The sequence below is a fragment of the Phocoena sinus genome, chromosome 7, assembly GCF_008692025.1.
Source record: "Phocoena sinus isolate mPhoSin1 chromosome 7, mPhoSin1.pri, whole genome shotgun sequence".
Classification (NCBI taxonomy): Eukaryota; Metazoa; Chordata; class Mammalia; order Artiodactyla; family Phocoenidae; genus Phocoena; species Phocoena sinus.
This window is the reverse complement of record NC_045769.1, coordinates 45,399,947-45,423,042: the sequence shown is the minus strand read 5'-3', so window position 1 is coordinate 45,423,042 and position 23,096 is coordinate 45,399,947. Positions and strand designations below refer to the sequence as shown.

Genomic DNA, 23,096 nt, shown 5'->3' with positions numbered 1-23,096 from the left:
TGGCTTAAAAATAATTAGTACCCATCTGATGACTTCATATAGATGCTCTTTTCTTTTTCATATTTTAACCAAATTTTATAATCATTCTTAACAGAAAAATTGGTTTTAAATAACCTGGTCATTAATGGAAATTCTCTTTTTAATTTCATTTTTTAATCCTTTACCTTGTGGCTACTCTCTTCCTTCTACACTATATCACTTAAGTTTTAAATCTTAAAAAACATTTCTAGGGCTTCCCTGGTGGCGCAGTGGTTGAGAGTCCGCCTGCCGATGCAGGGGACACGGGTTCATGCCCCGGTCTGGGCAGATCCCACATGCCGCAGAGCGGCTGGGCCCATGAGCCATGGCCACTGAGCCTGCGCATCCGGAGCCTGTGCTCCGCAATGGGAGAGGCCACAACAGTGAGAGGCCCGTGTACCACAAAAAACAAACAAACAAAAAAACATTTCTAGCCAGAATATTGGTGCACCCATACTAGGCTCAGATAGCTCAGAAAGTCCATATCAAGAATGCAACATAAAAGAAAAAGAAGGGAAAAATAAAACCATGATCCAGCAAAAATGCTCCAGTATCTAGGACATTCAGAAATGTTGATAGCTCCCCAAATTATCTCCTCTAGCTTTTTCTTTCTTAGCAAATCCATTATTGTGGGAATTCTGAGTTACTGGTCTTTTAGTGGTGGCTGGCAGAGGTCAGAGTTACCAATTACTAGCTCTGCTAGTGACTTAACAACCCAAAAAGTAGATATTTCCAGTTGAACTAACACACCTTTAGCAAAGAAATCACAGTAATGTGTTTCCCTTCATGGACAACAACTATTGTTCAAGGGAAACGAAAAATAGCCCTAGGAACATATTGTATACGTATAAAGTGAGGTTTATGAAAAACAAAACTTACAAGTGGAGAAAACAGCAGATTGCACACGATACCCAAAGTGCATATAATCCCACAGAGTAGAGTACCTGGGTGAGCACAGCTAGATTCATCGTGTAACGTACCCAAGAAAGGAACCCTGACCTTGTATTCATTGTCAAGTGGTATAGGGTCAAGATAAACTTCAAGTGCACTATGTAACAATGGGGGCTTCATGGTTGAAGAAATGTTTGAAGAAGAGGGGAGCCTCTGGAGCTCAGATAAGGTATTAGTTGTTAGCAAAATAACAGGTGCCAGTAAGAGACCTTGTTCTTCTTACATTGAACAGGCATGCTCCTTCTGACAAGCCAAGTTTTTGCAAAGCCACCAAAAAGGGAGAATAGGGTTTCCCTGGTGACGCAGTGGTTGAGAGTCCGCCTGCAGATGCAGGGGACATGGGTTCATGCCCGGCTCTGGGAAGATCCCACATGCCGCAGAGCGGCTGGGCCCGTGAGTCATGGCTACTGAGCCTGCGTGTCCGGAGCCTGTGCTCCGCAATGGGAGAGACCACAACAGTGACAGGCCCGTGTAACGCAAAAAAAAAAAAAAAAAAAAAAAGGGAGAATAGAGAGAGTGCCACCAGGGTAGTATCCAAGGCAAACCAAGAGAAAAGCCTTATCTTTTCTCAGCGTTTTAGCCCTAGTTCTATCATTATGATTGTTTGAACATAGACACTTGGCTCCCATGGATCTCAATCTCCACATCAGTACACTTGGAGATGAAGATAAAGGTGAAACTTGATAAATTTAATTCAAGGTAGTATTAGGACACTGTTTTCTAATTCTCCACATGTGTCCAGGCCCAAACTTTGCACAACACAATTTGCTCTTACTCTAATCCACTTATATCAGTGGTCCTCAGCCCTGGCTGCACAAATCTTAGTGTAATCATACATTTTCATTTCTCTAAATAAACACCTACAAGTGGAACTGCTGGGTCATGTGGCAGGTATATGTTTAACTTTATAAGAAATAAACTGTTTTCCAAAGCAGTTGTACCATTATACCTGCCCACCTGCATTGTATGAGATTTCCAGTTGCTCCTCAATCTCACCAATATTTAATATTATCAGTACCTGCAGAGCTTTTAAAAACATGTTGTCCAGGCTACAGCCCAGAATAATTAAATCAGAGTCTCTGTCATTAGCATTTTCAAAGCTCTCCACGTAAAACCAGTATACAGTCAAGGTTGAGAATCATTGGCTTCATGGATAATATGATTCACTTTTTTCTCCTTCTCCACAGCTATGTCTAATGGATACAAGCTCTATAATTAGCATACAGTTTCAAAAGCAAGACTGAAAGCAAGCTAGTAGACACAATGATTTGGGTAAAAGAACTCTTTGGACTAAAATAAATATCCCCAAATAGTGTATGCGTTTATTATAACTTTTTATAACACTTTAGGTATATTATAATATTTTGAACTTTTTTCAGATGTTTTCAGATATATATCATTTTAGTAATTAATCACACTTTTTGCTATAATAAAGTTGAAACAGCCTAATTAGTCAATAGAGGTATATTAGGGGTAAAAATCCATCTAATTATCTGCCATATAAAATACAATCACCATCTGTACTATTCCCTTGATCTCATGTAGAAAAGATAATTCCACAGTGGCATGTAGCCACGTAACACAATCAATTAACCACATTATCCTAAGTTATCCAAGTATACATATGAGTCTGAGGTGTTCTGACATAATGAATTGTTGGAGAAAACACTGCAAATTATAAAACATACATGGCAAGGTTCTATATTTGTAAAAAATCAATAATATACAAAATGTATACATGTAAGGTATCTAAAGAGATATAGTATTTATGTCATAGTGTCAGATTGTCTATAGGTATTCTTCGTATTTTTCTTTGGTTAAATGTCTGGTTTTTCATTTATATGCACATATTGCCTTTTTTATTCAAAAGAAATTCTTAAAAAAATGTGGAACTTGGGTGTTCTGCTTTTTACAAAATATTTTATTTTAAGCCAAATACACTTGCTTTTCTTGTTTATGTTTTGTGCATAAGAAGACAGGTGGTTCACACTAATTTCATTATCACATATTTACATCCTTCTAATTTTTTCCTATTAAGAGAGGCTAAGCAAGGGCTCTAGAGACAGACTGGATACAAATACTGGTTCTGCCATTTGCTAAGTATATAATTTTGGATGAATTATTTAATATCAGTGTACCTCAGTTTTCTTGTCTACACAATGACAGTAACTGTATAGGTTATTAACTTTATAGGTTAGCTGTGAGAAATAAATCAGATAATCCAGTAAAAGTACTTTGCTGGCATATAGGAGGTTCTCTATAAATATTAGCCATTTTTATCAATATATTTATTACTAACTGGAAAATATGCAAATTAATTGAGTGACAATAAAAAGAAGCACACACACACAAAAACAATGACATAGGATATCCATTTGCAATTAAATTACCCTTTAACAAAGCTTAGTGTCACAGAATTTAAGTTTACTGCATTGTATAGAACATTGTACTTATTGGCCACTGGGGAGGCATGCAGGAAATAGAGACCCAAAAGAACTTTGTGAAAATATGAAGCAGAGGTATATAACGTAATACCGTGCTAAATTAAAAAAGACAAACTCTTGCACACAATTTATTTCATGCTCACAGTGGAAAATGCATGTAAAACCATCTGGGTATCCATAAGCATGAATCTAATATAGAATTATAGTGCATTTCAGTCAAAAATCTCTGTTGTCCCAAGGTTTTTCTGATAACTTTTAAAACCACTGTCAAAACTTAGTCAACATTTATGGTCCTTTAGGAACTATTTTTTGGACTAATGAATTAATCTGTTGCATCATTTGAAATTCTTAATTTATTTTCAAAGCAATGAATATGAAGAGCTTAGCTCTTTCTAGAGTATTTGCAACCACATCATAAAATGATTAAAGGAAATATGCAGATAACTTATTTCAGCTAAGACCAAAGTTATTCACAAATAGTAATCAATTTTCATATTTTCAAGTGCTAACATTATATCTTTTAATAAATGAATGACTAAAGAAATAAGTTCAAAGTAATAAATAAAATCCATTATCAAAATGTGTTGGAAATTGCCAATTTTAATTTCAATCTCACCTTAATTTTTAAGCTATGCTTCTAAAAACATGGATTTAATGCTTTTTAAGATATATTTCTTCTAAAGTACTGTGTTTTTTGGTAACTATGTATTTCACAAATAAAATGAAGAGGTGGTAGACTCCATCACTGAGATAATTCCATCTCAGACACTACTAATAGCTGACTATGTTCAGAAATATCCAAGACCATCAAAAAAGCATATATTAAAAAAAAAGCATATATTGCTAAAATCTAAAAAATTAGTTTTAGTGCATATTTCCTGCCACAAATTATAATCTTATCCTTGCACTTCTCCTTAGCCTAAAATCAAGTTCGTCCCCCTGCTTAAGCTCCACAAGAAAATGCACTCCTTGAGGTCTTAGAAGAAAATTTCAGTACAAAAAAAGTTCTGTAATTAAACATGATTGACCCAGCTCTGACCTCTAGCCATGTAACTAGGAAAACCGCTTGAAAGTTAGTTTAGCCTGGATTACTTATATATTAAAAGCCACTTGTACATGATGTTATTCCAATACAAGATGCCAAAAAAAGCTATTAATTTGTGAATACAGCTTCTAAAGTGTGGGAAATTCATGAATGATGATGCAAGATCTTAACATTATTCAAAGAGCCCATAGACACATCATCACAAAAGTGAGAAAGATGGAGCTATAATTTATAGGGGTTGAAGAAACTGGATCACTTCCTGTAAACTCAAAGAGAAAAGAATTATAATTGGTTTGCCTGTTTCAAGCCAAATATCTATTGAACATGTATTAATTTGTCTTGTCTGTGCTGGCCAAGTTCTTCCCCAGCAAAAAAACACATTTGAAAGCTTGTTAATGGCTATACCATAGGAGGATGTCTTAAGATTATGCTAAATTTTCAAGAAAATGGTACAGTGTTTCAACCATTTTTAGGTTATTTGCTTCAAGTAAGCATTCAAACTCCATCTCTGTAAAAGGTTCTTATAAAGTTTTATTTAGTTAAAAACACAAATAATTTTAGGAAATGCGTGATAAGAAGAAACTGAAAAGTTTTTAAATCCTTTGCCTTGAGCCTGGAAAGTGTAAGAATAAGGATGAGGTGGAGGGGAATGTTTATATCACTCAAAACATAGCTACAGCTGTTTTGTATCAAAGGAAAGGTTTTTGAAATGTGCTAAAAGCCAAGTTCAAAATACCTAAAAAGAGGTTCACCACACATGGAAAGGGATATCCACCTTCTCCAGTATTCTAAGCTCTTATGTTACTTGATATTGGTTAAATGTGACCATTATCTAACATTTTAACTGAAAAGTATAAGATTTTTTCTACCTTTGAAAAGTCCAAAATCCTCCATCAACTCAGCAGCTGTGCATGATTAACAATGTAAACAGGCTCAAGAGACTGATTCCATTTCCAGGTCCTCTGCTTATGAATCACCTACCCAGAGACATAATTTTAATGGAAACAGAATCTCTTTCTAAAGCAACAAATAAATTAACTTGCAGGAATACTACAGCAACACTACACTTCTTTACTGACACTACTGTACTGAACAAAGGCAGGCTCCATTTTCTTTTGCTTTAAGACATATAGTGAGGAAATGAGAGTTTCTCTGTTTTTCATTTTCTAGGAAAAGAAAAATATTATAGTTGCCTTTCCAATAATAGCAACTTAAACTCCAAATCTTGTTATGGCAGCTTAAAGATCTTTCACTGAGGATGGACACAGTATTTTGGATGGTGAAAGTAGAGTGTGTTACTTAAGGCTATTCAAACCAAGATCGGGTTGACTGGTTCTGTTTACCTGGCCACCCTTGACCCAGATTCATGTGCTTAATTTACAGATCAAGATGCAATCCACTCTAATGTCTGGGATTGTAAAAAGATGTGCTATATTATTTAGCCAATTATTTATAGCACAAGGGACTCATTTCAAGTGAGAATGCCAATATTCTTTCTGAGTGAAGGACAAAGGTAAGTGAATACAAATCTGAGTAAAAATAATAGTAATACTTATCTGAAATAAGAGGCTATAGCTGAAGCTGAAGCTAAAGGAAAATTAATTCAATCTCACAGACATTCACATGCTGCCCATTGTATAAACTATAGTGCCTGGACATGTACACAGTTTTGCTTTTTGCCTCTCAGATGGTGTGATGTCAAAAGAAAGTACATAGCATTGCTATGTAAATAGATTTGACATACTTCATTCAAATCTGACTCTTAAAAAACATGTGTGACTATCAAAACATCAAGTTGTATACCTTAAATATGTATACTTTATTTGTCAATTATACCTCAAAGAAGCTGTTTTTTAAAAAAAATTCTGTGGTTATTAATTCTTAATACTGGTCTGAAGAACACAGGATATAAATCATAAAAAGGAAAGCAACCCAGAGTATAAAATTCAGTGACCATTGTGACTTTTAATAGTCATTCTTTAAATTGGAATATAATATAAATGTATCTAATCACACTGTACATCTCAAATTTACACAATGTTATATGTCAATTATATCTCAAAAATAAATAGGAATTTTTATATCAATAAAGATATTGGAATATAATAAAAATTAAAATACTATGATTCAGATATACTAATTTATCTTTTTACCATTAGCCTTACTTTAAATCATCTTTCTAAACACTGGATAGAAGCGATACAAGACACAATCACCACCTCTACTATTCCCTTGACCTCAGGTAGACCCACAGTGGAATATAGTGATGAAAGGCACTCCATATAAATCCAGACACAATCATTTAACCGCATTATCCTGAGTTATCCAGGAATATTTGTAAATCTATCAGATTTTTTTTTTTTTTGCGGTACGTGGGCTTCTCACTGTTGTGGCCTCTCCTGTTGCAGAGCACAAGCTCCTGACGCGCAGGCTCAGCGGCCATAGCTCACGGGCCCAGCCACTCTGTGGCATTTGGGATCTTCCCAGACCGGGGCACGAACCTGTGTCCCCTGCATTGGCAGGCGGACTCTCAACCACTGCGCCACCAGGGAAGCCCTATCAGATGTTTAGATGTAATGAACTGGATTGTTTATTCAACTGGTCCTCTTGACTTTGGTTGTAGAAGCCCAGCTTGGAAACAGTCAAAGGAAAGTGAAATAACTGAGGGTGTCCATGGTCTGAGTATTTACAAGTTTAATTTTTATGACTACAGTCCTTCACTTGAAAATCAGCATGAATCCATTCTCTTATTTGAAGTTGTGCTTATAAAATTTTCACTTCATGGCATTTATTCTCATTTAGTGAAACTTCTTTCCGAAAGTCACGAGTATTTCCTTTTTCATCAGAAAATTACTCACAAAATGACACAGGATAGATTCTGCTCGCAGAATTATAGAAATACCCTTACATTTTATTGATTTTTTATATATCCACTCAATGCCAAGACATATGCCCTAGTCAATCAGAAATGCAAGTCTAATTGCTCAATTAGCGCTGTTCATCTTATAATATTGTGTAAGGGGTTAGTGAAACAAGGAAATTATCTTTAGTTTCTCCTTAATACTTTGAGAAGATCTGGAAATGAGAGTTAGATTCTACTTCTAATTTGGAGGCAGAGTGGGAAACCTTAAGTAAATGGAAAAATTCAGATTAAAACTACCACTTAATTCCTTTAAAAACTATTCACTTCAGGGCTTCCCGGGTGGCGCAGTGGTTGAGCGTCCGCCTGCCGATGCAGGGGACACAGATTCATGCCCCAGTCCGGGAAGATCCCTCATGCCACGGAGCGGCTGGGCCCGTAAGCCATGGCCGCTGAGCCTGTGTGTTCGGAGCCTGTGCTCCACAACGGGAGAGGCCACAACAGTGAGAGGCTCGCGTACTGCAAAAAAAAAACCAAAAAAAAACTATTCACTTCACCCTAAAAATAGAATTGTTTTAATGTTAAAATTAAAATACAATCTTTATAACAACCCTTTATAAGATAATTTATTTATGACTAAATTATTAGACAATTATTTTTTCAAGTGACTTCCATAAGTGAAATTACTGAAGCTTTACTATTATTTATGACCTCTCAAACAGACTAGAAAACTTAAAGATGTCATAATAGTTTTCTATTCAATCCCTAACCATAGTTTGATGGAAACTTTAAGATGGAAAATAGAGCACTTAGAATCTATTTATTTTAGAATTATAATTCAGGATAAGAAAAAGAGTGAGCTCAATATCAGTCATTAAATGTAAGAGAGCAATATGAATGCTTCTCTCTTAAATTAGAAGTATGTTTTATTCTGATCTAATAGAAAAATAGTATATATAAAATACTTTCAGGGCAAACTTCCAATATCCACATACATCCCAACAAATAACATATATTCCAACCAATAACATCATTTCTTTCCATGTAACTAAGACTATAGTGGCAGGACCAAAAGATGTATATATGAGAATAAAACAAATACTAAAACCAGAAGTAGGAAAATTTATTTTTATAAGATAGAAAAATAGCATTATGTATCGAAAAAACAGAGCTCCTGAAACACTTCCACCAATGATTCTAAAAGCTAGCTAGACAAAATAACATAGAATATATTTTTTGAATGCAAGTTTCTCCACATGCATTTTGAATTTGGTTTTGTGAGGAAAATACTACAGATAATTAAGTTATTTCTGTTACATTTAATATATACTAGAGCTATCATTTAGCCATCTAAGTTGACCATTAATAAAGGCCAAATTATCAATTAATTACCAACACAGCATTATAATTATACATATGTATTATAATTATACAAATGCATAATACACATTTTTCACTAAAGCTTTGCTTCTTAATCTAGAAGCTAAATACCTATGGCCTTGAACAGTTAAATATAATGACAAATTCAAGGACACTTTTATGTTTATTTAACAAGACAAAAATATGTGAATATACATGGAACTGCATAAATTTTTAGTCACTGATATATTCTACTGATACATGTAGAAGGTAACTCACTAACTTAAGAACATCAGCTGTTATGATACCTATTAAGTTTTTACTATGAAGGAAAAAAGGTCATGTATTATCACCTTGAAATAACATGAATCAAAACTTTTTCATAAATCAAAACATATATCAAAACTTTAAAACTATAATCTCTAATTTTTAATTAAAAAAAGATTTTGTATTTATATTTCCAAACCTTTAGACAAAACTAAATCTGGTCTCACCCTTTCTTTCAATTCTTTTTTTTGCGGGGGGTAGGCCAGAGCACAAGGTAGTGGGGGCACTTTTGCTGGGCATTTTCTTTTTGTATTTTTGTTTGATAGCGCCATGCAGCTTGTGGGGTCTTAGTTCCCCAGCCAAGGATTGAACCCAGGCCCCCAGCAGTGGAAGCATGGAGTCTTAACCACTGGACTGCCAGGGAATTTCCCTTTCTATCAATTCTTTCTCGCTACCTAGTTACTCCTTCCATGTATCTGTAAGAAAATTAAACTAGAGTCCTTATGTTCCACAAACCCATCACACTAGTGCTAATCCATTCTGCTGCCTCAAAAACTTGTTGTTCCCTTCACTGCCTAGAGAAATTCCCCTCTATTATTCAACACTTACCTCCGATAACTTCTCTTCTATAAAGTTTTCTTTAGTTCCCCTAGATTATGGGTTGGCTGTCCTGCACTGTCAGAAATTTTTAATTTGTGCTTCTTTCCTAAGTTACATTGAAAGTTCCTTAAGATGAGGATCTTTCTTAATCCTTTCTGAGCATAGCACAGAACCTGAGGTAGGCCCTTAACAAATATCTTTGAAAAGAGAAAAAGGGGGGAGGGGGAAAGAAGATATAAAGAAAAAGAAAGTAGTTAATAACTAATAATAACTCTACCTTTTTTGGGAAAACTATTGGAAGCACAAATTCTGTGTGGTTAGAACTCTATAAACTATCATCAACATAAATCAGATATTAGAATACTTTCAAATATAGTATTTAAATATCTGATACCTGAGAAGGTACATAGGCGTTACATAAAAATCTGCCTTTATTACTGCTAATCTTTAGGAAAATAAAAGTTGTTATTATTAAATGATAATATCAGTGAGATTTAGTTTGGTTTTAAGAAAACTTGTATCATTAGAGTGAACAGCTTGCTAATTAAAGAATAAACAAAGCTTATAGGGAAGGAAAGAAAATCATATGGTTATCAAGGAAGGATTTTAAAGCAAAATCCAACATTTATTTGGGCAACTGTTTCCCAGTAATAAACTGCTACTCACTATGGGGTCAAAGATACTAGATGGCTCTCCAGAGGCCCTTTTCTATTCAAAGGGCTTTCAAAATAAAATGGGGATGGAATAAGAGGCTAGGGAACTGTTCCTTCATGCACCAAATACATTCTCAGAGTACTAACATCTGTTTCAGTTTACATACTTGAAGTATGACTTTACACATGGAAATTAAACTTAGGCAACATGCTTAAGAAGCCTGTCTGCAAAAGAACTACACATACCATTAACAGCTGGAATTTGATTAGGTCCACATTCTACACAACATAATAATCTGTGAGCCACCAATGACCCCCATCTCAAAACCCAAATGTCAAAGAACAGCTTCTAATGCTCATGAAATTTTTAGAGTATAGAGGGATAAGACAGTGAAGGAAGAGGAATCTGATTCCAAAACAATATATAGGAGTTCTAGAACTTAAAGACATCTTTTGTAAAAACAGACAAGTAAAGATGCAAAGATCTTTTTAAATGCTTCTATACTAAGAAATTCTCATTCTATAACACTCTACTAAGTTTAATTATTAGTTAGATATTTAAAAATATTTTTCAATGTGCTAATACGATAATTATAATTTCTGGTAGACTGAAGTACAATATAACACAAAACCTACAAAAATAATGATGCACCTTTGGTGCCACCATGTGGTATATCTGTATTTTTGCAGTCGTAGTTTTTTTTAAATAATGGTTTTCATACCTAGTTCTGAAGTCGTCATCATCAGCTCAGATGTCTGGCATGCAAATACTATTAAATACTTTAGGAATATAGGGTCTGTTCCCAGATAATTTACATACTAATAAATCATCAACCAGTAAATGGTAATTAGGAACCCACAATGCAGGAAACATTGCATTATGATACCTTGAAGACCAAGATCACTTTTGTGTCCATATTCCTCAATATAAGATCCTCTCTGATGTACCATGTACCATGTCTTAACTCATCTTTATATCCCCAGGAACCAGGACATTGTCTTATAGTAACTATTCAATGTTTGTTGAATTAGGAAGCAAAATGTGTTATTAAAAAGATAAAATTACACACCTATCAGAATGGCCAAAATCCAGAACACTGACAACAAAAAATTCTGGCAAGGATGTGGAGCAACAGGAATTCTCATACATTGCTGGTAGGGTTGCAAATTAGTATAGCCCCTTTCGAAACAATTTGGAGGTTTCTTACAAAATTAAACATACCCTTACCATACAATCCAGTAATAGCACTCCCTGGTATTTACCCAAAGCAGTTGAAAACTTAACATCTACACAGAAACCTATACATGGATGTAATAGCAGCTTTCTTCATAACTGCCAAAACTTCAATGCAAACAAGATGTCACATCCTCATCAACTGAATGAATAAATAAACTGTGGTATATCCAGATAATGGAATATTATTATTCAGCACTAAAAAGAAATGAGCTATAATGCTATGAAAAGACATGAAGGAAACTTACACGAATATCACTAAGTGAAAGAAGCCAATCTGAAAAGGCTACATATTGTATGATTGCAACTATATAACATCCTAGAAAAGGCAAAACTAGGGATGGAGACAATAAGAAAATCAGTGGTTTCCAGGAGTGGGAGTTGAAGAGGAAAAATGAATAGGCAGAGCACAGAGGATTTTTAGGGCAGTGAAAATATTCTGTATGATATTATAATGCTGGATATATGTCATTATATGTTTGTTCAAGGCCATAGAATGTACAACACTAAAAGTGAACCCTTAGGTAAGCTAGGACCTTGTGTGATTATGATGTGACAATGTAGGTTCATCCTTGGTAAATATCTTCCCATCTACACTGTAAGAACCTGGCAGGGTTCCTGGAGATAAAACATATGAAAGTGTGGGGACACTCATGCAGCTAGGCCCCCTTGGAATTTTTAACTATCAAAGTTGTCCACACTGAGCCTCCAATAATTTGTCAATTATAGCTTAAGTTTTCTTTCCCAAGTACTGCTCCAGCAATGGCACTCTGCACTTGGGCATCTGCTCTGATATGCTGTGATTCTATCTGCCTGTCTCCAGTTTGGGGAGCAGGGGCAGTGCTTTTCCTTGTGACCTCAATTATTTGATGGACCTAAGAATTGTTAATTTTCAGTTGTTTTTTTCTTTCTTTTTTCTTGTTGTGAGTGTGAAAGTAATGATTTCCAAGTTCCATACAAGCTAGACCAGAATTGTGACTACTGTGATAGACCAGAAGGGACCCTATATGACTTTTGACACTAGACCACAAGACACTCTCTGAGGAATGTCAGCCACCACGTAAAAATTCCAACTACCCTGGGCTTCCCTGGTGGCGCAGTGGTTGAGAGTCCGCCTGCCGATGCAGGGGACACGGGTTCGTGCCCTGGTCCGGGAAGATCCCACATGCCGCGGAGCGGCTGGGCCCGTAAGCCATGGCCGCTGAGCCTGCGCGTCCGGAGCCTGTGCTCCGCAACGGGAGAGGCCACAACAGTGAGAGGCCCGCGTACCAAAAAAAAAAAAAAAAAAAATTCCAACTACCCTAAGACTGCTATGTCAGAGACGCCAGGTTTCGGTGCCCTGGTTGATAACCCCAAGTAAGCTTGCAGCAAACAGTCAGCATCGACTTCCGACCATAAGTGCGCCATTTTGGATGTCCAGTCAAGTCAAGCCTTCAGATGACTGCAGTCCAGCCAACGTGAAAAATCCCATACAACCATCTCAACTGACACAGAAAGGTCACTTGACAAAATACAACATCCTTTCACGATTAAAACACTCAGAAAACTAGGAAGAGAAGGGAATTTCCTCAACATGATAAAGGGGACATATGAAAAATTCACAGCTAACATCATACTTAATAGTGAAAGATTGAACACTCTCCTCCCAAGATCAGGAATAAGACGAGTATGCCTGCTTTTACCACTGCTATTCACCAGTGTACTGGAAGTTCTACCCATATCAATTAGGCAAAAAAACAAAAAAGAAAAGAAAGAAATAAAAGGCATCCAAATTGGAAAAGAAGAAGTAGTATCTATTCACAGCTGACATGATCTGACATATAAAAAACCCTAAAGAATACAAAACAGAAAACTATTAGAGCTAGTAAATGAATTCAGCAAAGTTGCAGGATACAAGATCAACACACAAAGTTTTATATCTATCCACTAATAATTGTGGGGATGGGGGGAGAAGTAAATACTTAATGGTAAACGATTTCCTTTGGGGTGATGAAAATGTCCTGGAACTAGATAGCGTGGTGGTTGCACAACATTGTGAATGTACTAAATGTCACTAATAAAAAAATTTGTTATGTGTTTTTCACCACAATTTAAAAAAAAAACAAAAAACTGATGTCCAGGTTACATTGCAGACCAATTACGTCAGAATTTCTGAAGATAGGACCGGACCAGGTTTCATTATTTTCTAAAGCACACCAGGTGGTTCCTATGTGTAGCTAACGTTAACTACAGCTTTATATATATTAAGGAGAATTTAGTAAAAGGTTGGTATGAATAGCTAGAATATCCTTGGGGATATAACTAGCATAAAATATTTATTAAGGCCAGGTACTTAAAAGTATAGTGTTTTGTATGAGTTGATTTTTATGTTGGTAGGACTTGCAAGTCTACTTAATGGCTTATTTTGCACAGTTGTCATTAAATTGTGGAACTTTTTTTAGCTTTATGAAGCTATGCCTTATTGCCTAGCCTCTCAGATTGAAATCTGAAAGTTCAGTAACAATTTTTAATTTTTGAGTTATCATTTTAATAATCTGAGAAAAAAATTACTACTAAAGAAAACCGTAAGTTCTCTTTTGCAGTGTTACTTTCCAATTATATTACGCCCTCAATCTGTACAAAATAATACTATCCATGTTTCCAGTCTTCACGAACACCCTCCTTCTCCCTTCCTAGCTTACCATTGACCAGAAGCCTTACCAATAACAAAATAATCAATTAACATATATTTTTATTAAATGTATATCTACATACATTTTATGCATTCCTGACATACCTAACTTTCTCTTAATTTTTTCGATATTTTTAGGCAATTCAGTGCATCTGTGAGTTTTTTCAAATTGTCACAAACCTCCAAAACAATTTTCCAACATATTTATTGAAAAACATCTGCATATAAGTGGACCCACAGTTCAAACCTGTGTTGTTCAAGAGTCAACTGTATAAAACTGTTCATGTAAAACATAGAATATTTTCATAAACTTGGAATACATAAAGTGTTTTTAGATACAATAACAAAAGCACGATCCATAAAAGAAAAAAAGTGATAACTGTACTTTATCAAAATTTAAGACTTCAGTTCTGTGAAAAACACTATTAGAAGAATGAAAAGACAAGTCACAATCTAGGAGAAAATATTTATAATTCACATATCTGACAAAGGAATTGTGTCCAAAATATATAAAGAAATCTCCAACTCAACAATAAGAAAACAACCAACCAAGAAAACAATGGATAAAATATTTGAAGACACTGCACCAAAGAAGATATACAGATAGGAAATGAACACATGAAAAGATGCCCAACACTGTTAGTCATTAGTGAAATAAAAATTAAAACAATGAAATCCCACTATAAACTTATTACAGTGGGTAAAATTAAAAATACTGACACCACCAAGTGCTGACAAGGATATGAAGCAACTAAAACTTTCAAAATTTACTGATTAGGATGCAAAATGGTACAAAACTGGAAAAACAGTCTGGCAGTCTCTTAAAAATTTAAACGTATTATTTGACCCAGCAATCCCACTTATTGGTATTTATCCTAGAGAAATGAAAACTTATGTTCCCACAAAAACCTACAAATTACTGTTTAAACAGTATTATTCATAAGTTCCAAAACTGGGGAAAAAACTAAACATCCTTCAACAAATAAACAAATTGCGGAATATCCATATAATAGAATACCACCCAGCAATAAAAATGAGAAAACCAATGATCTATACAACATGAATTTCAAATACATTATGCTAAGTGAAAGAAGCTAGATTCAAAAGGTTACATACTATATAATACCATTTATACAACTTTCTGGAAAAGGCAAACTATAGGGACAGAGAACAGATTAGTAGTTGCCCAGTGTGATAGTTAATTTTATGTGTCAACTTAACTGGGTCACAGGGTGCCCAGGTATTTGGCTAACCATTATTTCTAGGTTTGTCTGTAAAGGTATTTTCGGATGAGATTAGCATTGGAATCTGTGGACTCAATAAGGACTCAGTAAAGCAAATTGCTCTCCCCAGTGTGGGTGGGCATCATTCAGGGCCCATTAATAGCCTAAGTAGAACAAAAGGAAGAGGAATAGAGAATTCGTTGCTTCTCTACCTGACTGCTCAGCGGGTACGTCATTCTTCTCCTGTACTTAGACTGGATTTACACCATCAGCTCCCCTGGTTCTCAGGCCTTCAGACTCAGACTGAATTACACCACAGGCTTTCCAGGGTGTCCAACTTGCAGACTGCACATTGTAGGACTTTTCAGCCTCCATAATTGAGTGCACCAATTCCTTTTAATAAACAAACAAATAAATAAATTCTATTGGTTATGTTTTTCTGGAGAACTGTGACTAATAGACTTTGGTCCCAAGAAAGGGGTGGTGCTGTAACTAACAAATACCTAAAAATATGGAAGCAGCCTTGGAACTGGATAAAGATAGAGGCTGGAAAAGTTTTAAAGTGTGTGCTACGAAAAGTCAGTACTTTCATGAAGGGACTTTTAAAGATGATTCTGGTGAGGACGCAGAAAGAAAAGAGGAGAGCTGAAGAGAACCGAAGACCTGTCAAAGATGCTCAACTCAATAAATGAACCAAACTTCCCTTGCTCTCTTCTACGAAATGCTTAGGGAAGTATCTGAAACCATGTACAGAGAGTATCTAGCCACCTCTATCACCCTCAGTATTCTATTACTTCTTTCCAGTCCTCCAAACACTTTAGAAAATTTTGCTTTTATTTTAGTGTTTGCAGGCCAATCAACAAAGACTGTTGTATGATATACGAATGCCAGTATATGAAAAGAAATATTAGACTTAAGAAGCAGAATTCATTATACTTAACAATTCTTGAAAAAGTGACTCCACATTACACTCTTAACTTTAAACAGTGAACTCCCCACCCTTGCTACCTTTCAATCGTTGTTCATTGATAAAGTATGTATAGGCAACTTCATTTGCCTTACACCATTTCATCAATCCTTTTCCCTCCTGATTTCTTCTTAAGAAATCATACTCTCTTATAATACTCCCTCCTCTTATGGATTTTCCCAAAATTTTAAATAGTTCCCTTTTTTTGGCTGCCATTAGTTATTCCTCTTGGTTTTCCCAGTAACACGTATCTCTATTCCACAAAACATACTCTCAAAATAAAAAATGCAGGGCTTCCCTGGTGGCGCAGTGGTTGAGAGTCCACTTGCCGATGCAAGGGGACACGGGTTCGTGCTCCGGTCCGAGAAGATCCCACATGCCACGGAGCAGCTGGGCCCGGGAGCCATGGCCGCTGAGCCTGCGCGTCCGGAGCCTGTGCTCCGCAACGGGAGATGACACAACAGTGAGAGGCCCGTGTACCACAAAAAATAAAAAAATTAAAAATGCAAATATCCTTTAACCCCACAATACCTATTCTAGGAAGCTCTCCTACAGCAACACTGTCACAAATTTATGTGTCCTGTAGCACTATGTGCCACTTTTTAAAAAATGGAAATGACTAAATGTCCACCTTTGAGAGTATGACAATCAATTATGGCACATTTGCTCTATGAAATACTATGCAGTTATCAAAAAGATTAAAATATGTATACACTGCAGTGAAAGCATATAGAGAGGGGAAAAAAGAATACATGGTGCCTTGCATTGCACTGGAGAATAATGTTAAGGTGTATGTATGCCTAGAAAAATATCAGGAAGCATATACACCAAACTTTTAATGGTGGAGAGATATTCATAGGGTATAGGATCTACCGAGACCATTCTATTTCTGCATTGAATTATTTTATATCAAATTTGTATTAACATTGAATTGTTAAAATATCATCTTTTAACCTACACGACCTTAACAAATATATATTCATCAGGTTAAGCCTAAACCTCCTCAGAGAAAACTATTCTCTCTTATATTACTGTTCTATTTTCTTCGGCACACAATCTCTGATCATCTCGTTTGTTAAACATTTTTGTCTCTCTCCCATAGAAGGTAACAGGGCAGCAGTCACGTCTGTCTTGCATTGTGTCTCACATATAGAAGGCTCTCAGTAATTATTTGCCTCCAGAAACACTGAAGGGATGTGGTAATTTTCTACACAATCAAGGCAGATCTCCTGTTCTTGTTAAAGTTAACCTGTCACTGGCTCTTTACCCTTAGGAGTGTTACAGAGCCAGCACAGGGGGGATTGGTGGAAGGAAGGAAGGAAGGAGGGAGGAAGGGAGGGAGGAAGATAAGCACCCGCTAATATACAGGGGCCACGAAAATGACACACATAAGTTTATAAAAAGGAATGGAGATGGAGGCATAAACTTTCTCAGAGTTCAGGACTTCGGTCGACTAATTACGGAAGCTAAAACCATGGCAACACGCACAAAACAGTAGCAAACCAGGGAGCAGCGGCCCTGGAACTTGGCCAGCGTAGAGTGCAATGTCAGATCGGCCAAGAAGGTCCAATGAACCAGGGAGAGAAACAGAAACCAGAATCCCGGAGTAAGAGCCAGGTGTCCAAAGGAAAAAGCAAACCTCTTGGAGCTGTGAAGATTCTGTAGGAACGTATGCTCTGCTCAGAGGAACAGAACAAAGTGACAGCTAACGAGAGGAGCTAACAGCTGTGCAAAAAGAGAACGCTACCTTTCCAACCAAGAACTCAATTGCGCGACCAGGAATGCTGTTGGCGCAAAACGCTGGCGTCATCTCGCAGCTCCTGAATCAAAGTTAAGAGAAACGTGAAGCCTGGCGGGATATGGGAAAGGACTGGCAGTCATCTGACACACTTCGGGCCACCTTTCCCTTCCGGCGTAAGAAACTTTAGAGTCAGATTAACAAGTCCGGAGAGAAATTTATCTTTTCTAAATAAAAGTTTAGATGGATCTAATATAAATGCATTCTATGTTTCGCTTTTTCGTTTTTTCACACGTCCTAATTTGACGTTGCCCAAACCAAAGATGGCCGCTCAGGCGCTGGGTCTTACCATTGAGAACTACCATAGAGACGGAGGCCTAGAGGAGCCCTGCGAGGATGGGGTCTGTGGGCTGGGGAAAACGCCCTATCAACCGGGTTCCGTCGGGGAAGCTCGGGGCGGGGCCGGCGACAGCGAGCCCTTGCGCTTGCGCGAAGATGGTGGAGGAGGAGAGTCTCCGCGTGGTTCGTTGTGGCGGCAGCGAGCTGAACTTCAGGAGAGCGGTGTTCTCTGCAGATTCTAAGTAAGAAGCCGCCACGCGTTGCAGGCCCAGCTGAGGGGCGTGAGTCCCCGGGGGATGGAGAGAAAGAACTGTCGGGCGCGTCTGGACAAACCAGCAGGCGGTTCTGGGCTCGGGGAAGGGTCGCGCGTGCGGGAGACCGCAGGGCCAGCGGGAGGGAGCTGGTGCCCGTGTGCTGTAAGAGGACTCAGAACCCCTTAGTTCCGTAGCACCTCAGGCTGGGGCGCGCTTCCCCCGTTCCCGGACCTGCAGGTAGATTGAGGGGCCCCCGGGCCAACCCACGTATCTAGAATCGGCTCGGCGTTGGGGCGGCTGGGAAAATGGTCCGGGCACGGATTTGTACGCTACTGCTCTTGCAAGACCACGAGGAGTATCCCCTTTTCGGACCGAATCGTGACTTGGAATTACTGTATGATTGAAGATTCTGATTTCTCCACACTTTTCTACCCCCTAAAAAGGCATTTTGGCAACCTTTTTGGAGCTCTGCGTAAAAACTGCCATTAGATTCTGTGTGGGATAAAAACACGTGTAAGCCCTGGTCCCCTTCCTCAGGAGCTCAGTGTAGCTGGAAAGCTTAAGTAAACCCAGTTCATCCATTGTGTGCCCTTCGCAAGGTTCTTAAACTCTGCCTCAATTGTCTCATCTATGAAAGGGGAATAATATTTAGTAATCCATCTTGTAGGGTTGTTGAGAGGATTAAATGCCTTAATACAGTACAAATAGAGCGAGTCAAACAATGCCTAGCACTTAATGGCTCAATATACGTCAGCTGTCTCCATCATTGCTCTATTGTCAACATCATCTAGAAGTGACACAATGTAAAAAAACGTTTTCAAGTCACTTAGGGATAGAGAGACACTTAGTAAAAACCCTTTCTATCTTAGAAAAGTAGAGGTAGTATCTTATGAAAGTTTGTATGCCCCGCAATGTCTTGCTATGGGTGTATGGCAGATAGTTATTGAATGCATGCATGACTTGAAGGAGCTTTCATAAAATGCCTTAGAGGCAAAAAAAAAATCCTTCGTCTTTACAATAAAGAGGGCTTTGTTGATACTTATCTTGTGAACCAGAGGAAGATTGCCAAAGTTCTGCCACTTTGGACTTATATCCAGTTTCTTCCTCCAGTGTACTGTTTGTATATCTCATTCATTATACTGGGATCCATTGTATTTCACTTGATTAGTGAAAATTGATTCGTCCTACAATTCATTTTTAAGTATTTATTAGCTATGTATTTATAACAAGCTGCGATGACAAAAACTAAGATAATTCCAGGATTGATCCTACCTTCAAGAGCTTTCAGTGTAGTGAGGAAAAGAAGATAATCAGTAACAGATGTTTCATACAGTGGCACTTTGGGATCCCATAAGACACAAGAGTACTTCAAACTGGAAGGATGGAGAAGGTTGATGAGGAAGTGATGTTTAGGCTAGACGTAGATGGATGGATGGTATTTTGACTACGGGATATGGATGGAAGGCATTCCAGATAGGGGGCACAGTATAAGCATGAGGACTGTGGTACAGTTAGCTTGTAGGAATGGTATATGAAGAGAGCTAGTGGGAAATGAGGTTCTAAAGGGAACATAGAGTCAGTTCTTGGTTGTTTGGTCCAAAGAGAGTGTATTTTTTAATTCTGCAGATAAGGTGTTGGTGGGGAGGGGAGGGCGGGACACATGATTGTGTTTCCTCAATAATATTAATCTGAGAACTCTATAAAACTATACAGTATGTGGTGGAGAGGCGAGAGGTGGCTAGGCTAGCATATTCAAGGTGCAGTGATGGCACCGAAGGAGGAGTTACACAGTGAAAGTTTCCCTTCAGCAGTAGGATCTTGCAAAACTAACAGGAGTTTGCCCCTTCCGTGATACTGGGGGGAGGGCAACCAGGCAAAGTGAGCAACTTGAAATTGGGGCGGGGGAGGGGTGTCATGTGCATAAGAAGGTCAGTATACTTGCAGCATAGGCTGAAGGCAAGTGGTGGGAGAAGAGTCTAGAACATTATAGGCCAGGTATTAGAAGACTAATGCAGGCATCCAAGCAAGAAATGATTTTGGCCAGAATTAAGATAATGATGAAGATGAAGAGAAAAGACAGAGTTTTGGAGTGATTTAGCAATTAGGATTAACGAGGAGAAGATGTAGGGTTCACATGTGCCTGTTGAGTTTAAAGTACCTTTAAAACAACCAGGTGGGTGTAGCAGGTGTTTAGGCAGAAATTCAGGACGGGAACTTGGTCGAGATCTAGAGATACATTTTTTTTCATATATATAGAAGCTAATAATTAAACCAGTTTTCTGGCAAATTAACAGGGTTATAATGAATTCACCAAGGACTTGAATATTATCTAAAAGCTGCCACAAGGTTGGCTAACTTATACAAAGGGGAATAAAATAATTTTGTATTTTACCTCAAGGAGCTTATCAAAACTGAAATAGTAAATGAAACAACAGAATCGTGGAATTTTAACAGCTTTCTCTTGGTCACTAGGTCCTCTTCGAACTAGGACAAAACTCTACTCTGCCTACTTGAGTGCGTTATTATGAGAGGCAAGCAGGGAGGTGAGGTGTACACGAAAGGACCTGGCATCCCCCTATCAAGTATTACTCCCAGTCCGACACTGTTTGCATCACACCCTATCGCCTCTCACAGTTATATGGTGCTATGTATTATAGCAGTAGGTTACTAGGGTATAGAAAACTAAAACAATGAGTCATTCTTGCCTTTTACATTTCTAAATTATCACAGACACAGAATCGATGTCCCTGACTCTAGGTATTTTCCCCTGCAGATCGTTCTGGATACTGCTGCTGTTACATTACTGTAACTCTTATTCCTAGTCTTGCTCAGAACCCTGTAACAGGGTTCTGTTGCCTTCCTTAACTATAGCTCTTATGTCTGACTTTCAGGGCCTTCCCTGATCTAGCTCAACTCTGCTTATGGGGCTGTGTTTCCTGCTAGTGCCCATTGTGCACACTTTGCTACTTACATAGGTACATTCCCTGTCTCTCGTAGGTACCATGTTGTTATTTCCCTACTGTTTTTTGTTGCTCTTCTTTTTCTTTACCAGCCCTTAAATCATGCATCCTTCAGAACCTCATTTAAATCCTGATTCCTGCCTGAAAACATCCCTAATTTCTTACTTCACCACTTGATCAACAAAGATGATTTGAGTCCTGTGTGACAGGCGTTGTGGTGGTGCTTTACATGCATCCCCTGTCTGCATGGTTGTAGGTATTGTTATCCTCATTTTACAGAACCATTTATTGAGTGTTTGCTGTATATGCCAAGCTTGCACTTGCATGCATTGTTTCATTTAATCCTTATAATAATAACTCTGCGAGTGGAGAACAGCGAGGTTTAAAAAGGTTAGGTAAATTCTTCAACATCATTCAGCCTTGTACATAGTAAAGCTGGCATTCGAACCCATCTGTGTTTGACTTTTTAAAAATGCCTCCTTTTCTACCACACCCTGTTCTGTTATTATTTGAAGTAAGTAAACACACAGTTCCTCCCCTCAAGGAGGGGAAGTTCTCTCATAACACCGTGCAGAAAGTGCTGGGATAGAGTTAAGCCCCGCACCTTGCAGAAGCATGTTAGGACTGGTGCTGATCTGGAATAAGATGAGGGAAGACTTCTGGTGGAAAGACCCCTGAGCTGAATCTTAAAGAAGTAGTCAGAAAGAAAGTGTTCTCAGTAGATAGCAGAATGTGCAAGTGTGGAGAGTGTTTTCTCTAGAGGTTTGCATTCAAACAGTTAAAGTCATTCCCTGCTGAGGAGCAAGGAGAGAGGAAATTGCTTTCCACTGGGGAAGAATATCAGAATCAATTAGGGGAGTTTTCTTGGCAAACAGCAGTGCCCCCTCACCCACCAACATCTCCAGGAAACACTGCCTAAAGGACTTGATGCTAATGGGGAGCAGGGGAGAGCGAGGGGGTCGTTGGAGTTTTGAACCACTTAACCTACTGTTCAAGTGAAAAAGTATTTCCAGTCAGACTGGAGTCAAACATAGGAATTTGGATCATATCCTGAAGGCAGTGAGAAAACACTGAAGGAGTTTCATTTAATTTTATCTTTATTTAAGGAAGTAATATGCTCAAGTTTGTAAAATTAGTCTGGTATGAGTATGAAAGGTTGAATCAAAGGCCCACACCTGGAGACTGTAGGAAGCCCTTAAGAGTGGTCCAGACAGGAGATGGCAAGAACTAGGGTACTCATGGGAATGGAGAGGAGGGTCCAACCAAAGGGGAATCCATGTACCTCGGTTGCTTTGTTGCTTGTACTTTGTTGATCTTATAAACAGTTGAACACAACGATGGCCCCTGGTTACAGCACTTATAAGATGCATCCCATGTGAAAATCAAGTGTCTTAAAAATGATAAAATAGGGTAGTAGCAACCCCAGTCAGCATTAGAAGATTTACCCTTTGATTATTTTGTAATAATTTTTTTACTGGTTCATTTTGTCTAAATAGTTTATAAAACCTTTGAA

General features: G+C 37.7%; 1 protein-coding gene and 1 long non-coding RNA gene across 5 annotated transcripts in view; one reads left to right on the top strand and one right to left on the bottom strand.

Moving 5' to 3' along the window:
• LOC116756913 overlaps nucleotides 1–18,250 on the bottom strand; it is a 190,364-nt gene extending 172,114 nt beyond the window's left edge. Inside the window, exons 1-2 of one of the 2 annotated variants that reach the window (XR_004350784.1) lie at nucleotides 17,932–18,250; nucleotides 15,538–15,718 (exon numbers count right to left, since the gene is read on the bottom strand). This is a non-coding gene — a long non-coding RNA (uncharacterized LOC116756913). The remainder of the gene's footprint in view (nucleotides 1–15,537; nucleotides 15,719–17,931) is intronic. The other variant, XR_004350785.1, reaches the window with a different exon arrangement.
• A 220-nt stretch (nucleotides 18,251–18,470) lies between these two features.
• Nucleotides 18,471–23,096, top strand: part of WDR75 (WD repeat domain 75) — a 41,452-nt gene continuing 36,826 nt past the window's right edge. For 2 of the 3 annotated variants that reach the window (XM_032637310.1, XM_032637308.1), the window contains exon 1: nucleotides 18,472–18,611. In XM_032637310.1, coding sequence (XP_032493201.1) covers nucleotides 18,526–18,611 — 86 coding nt within the window. In that variant the 5' untranslated portion in view covers nucleotides 18,472–18,525. Of the gene's footprint in view, nucleotides 18,612–23,096 lie in introns of all 3 variants that reach the window. The other variant, XM_032637309.1, reaches the window with a different exon arrangement.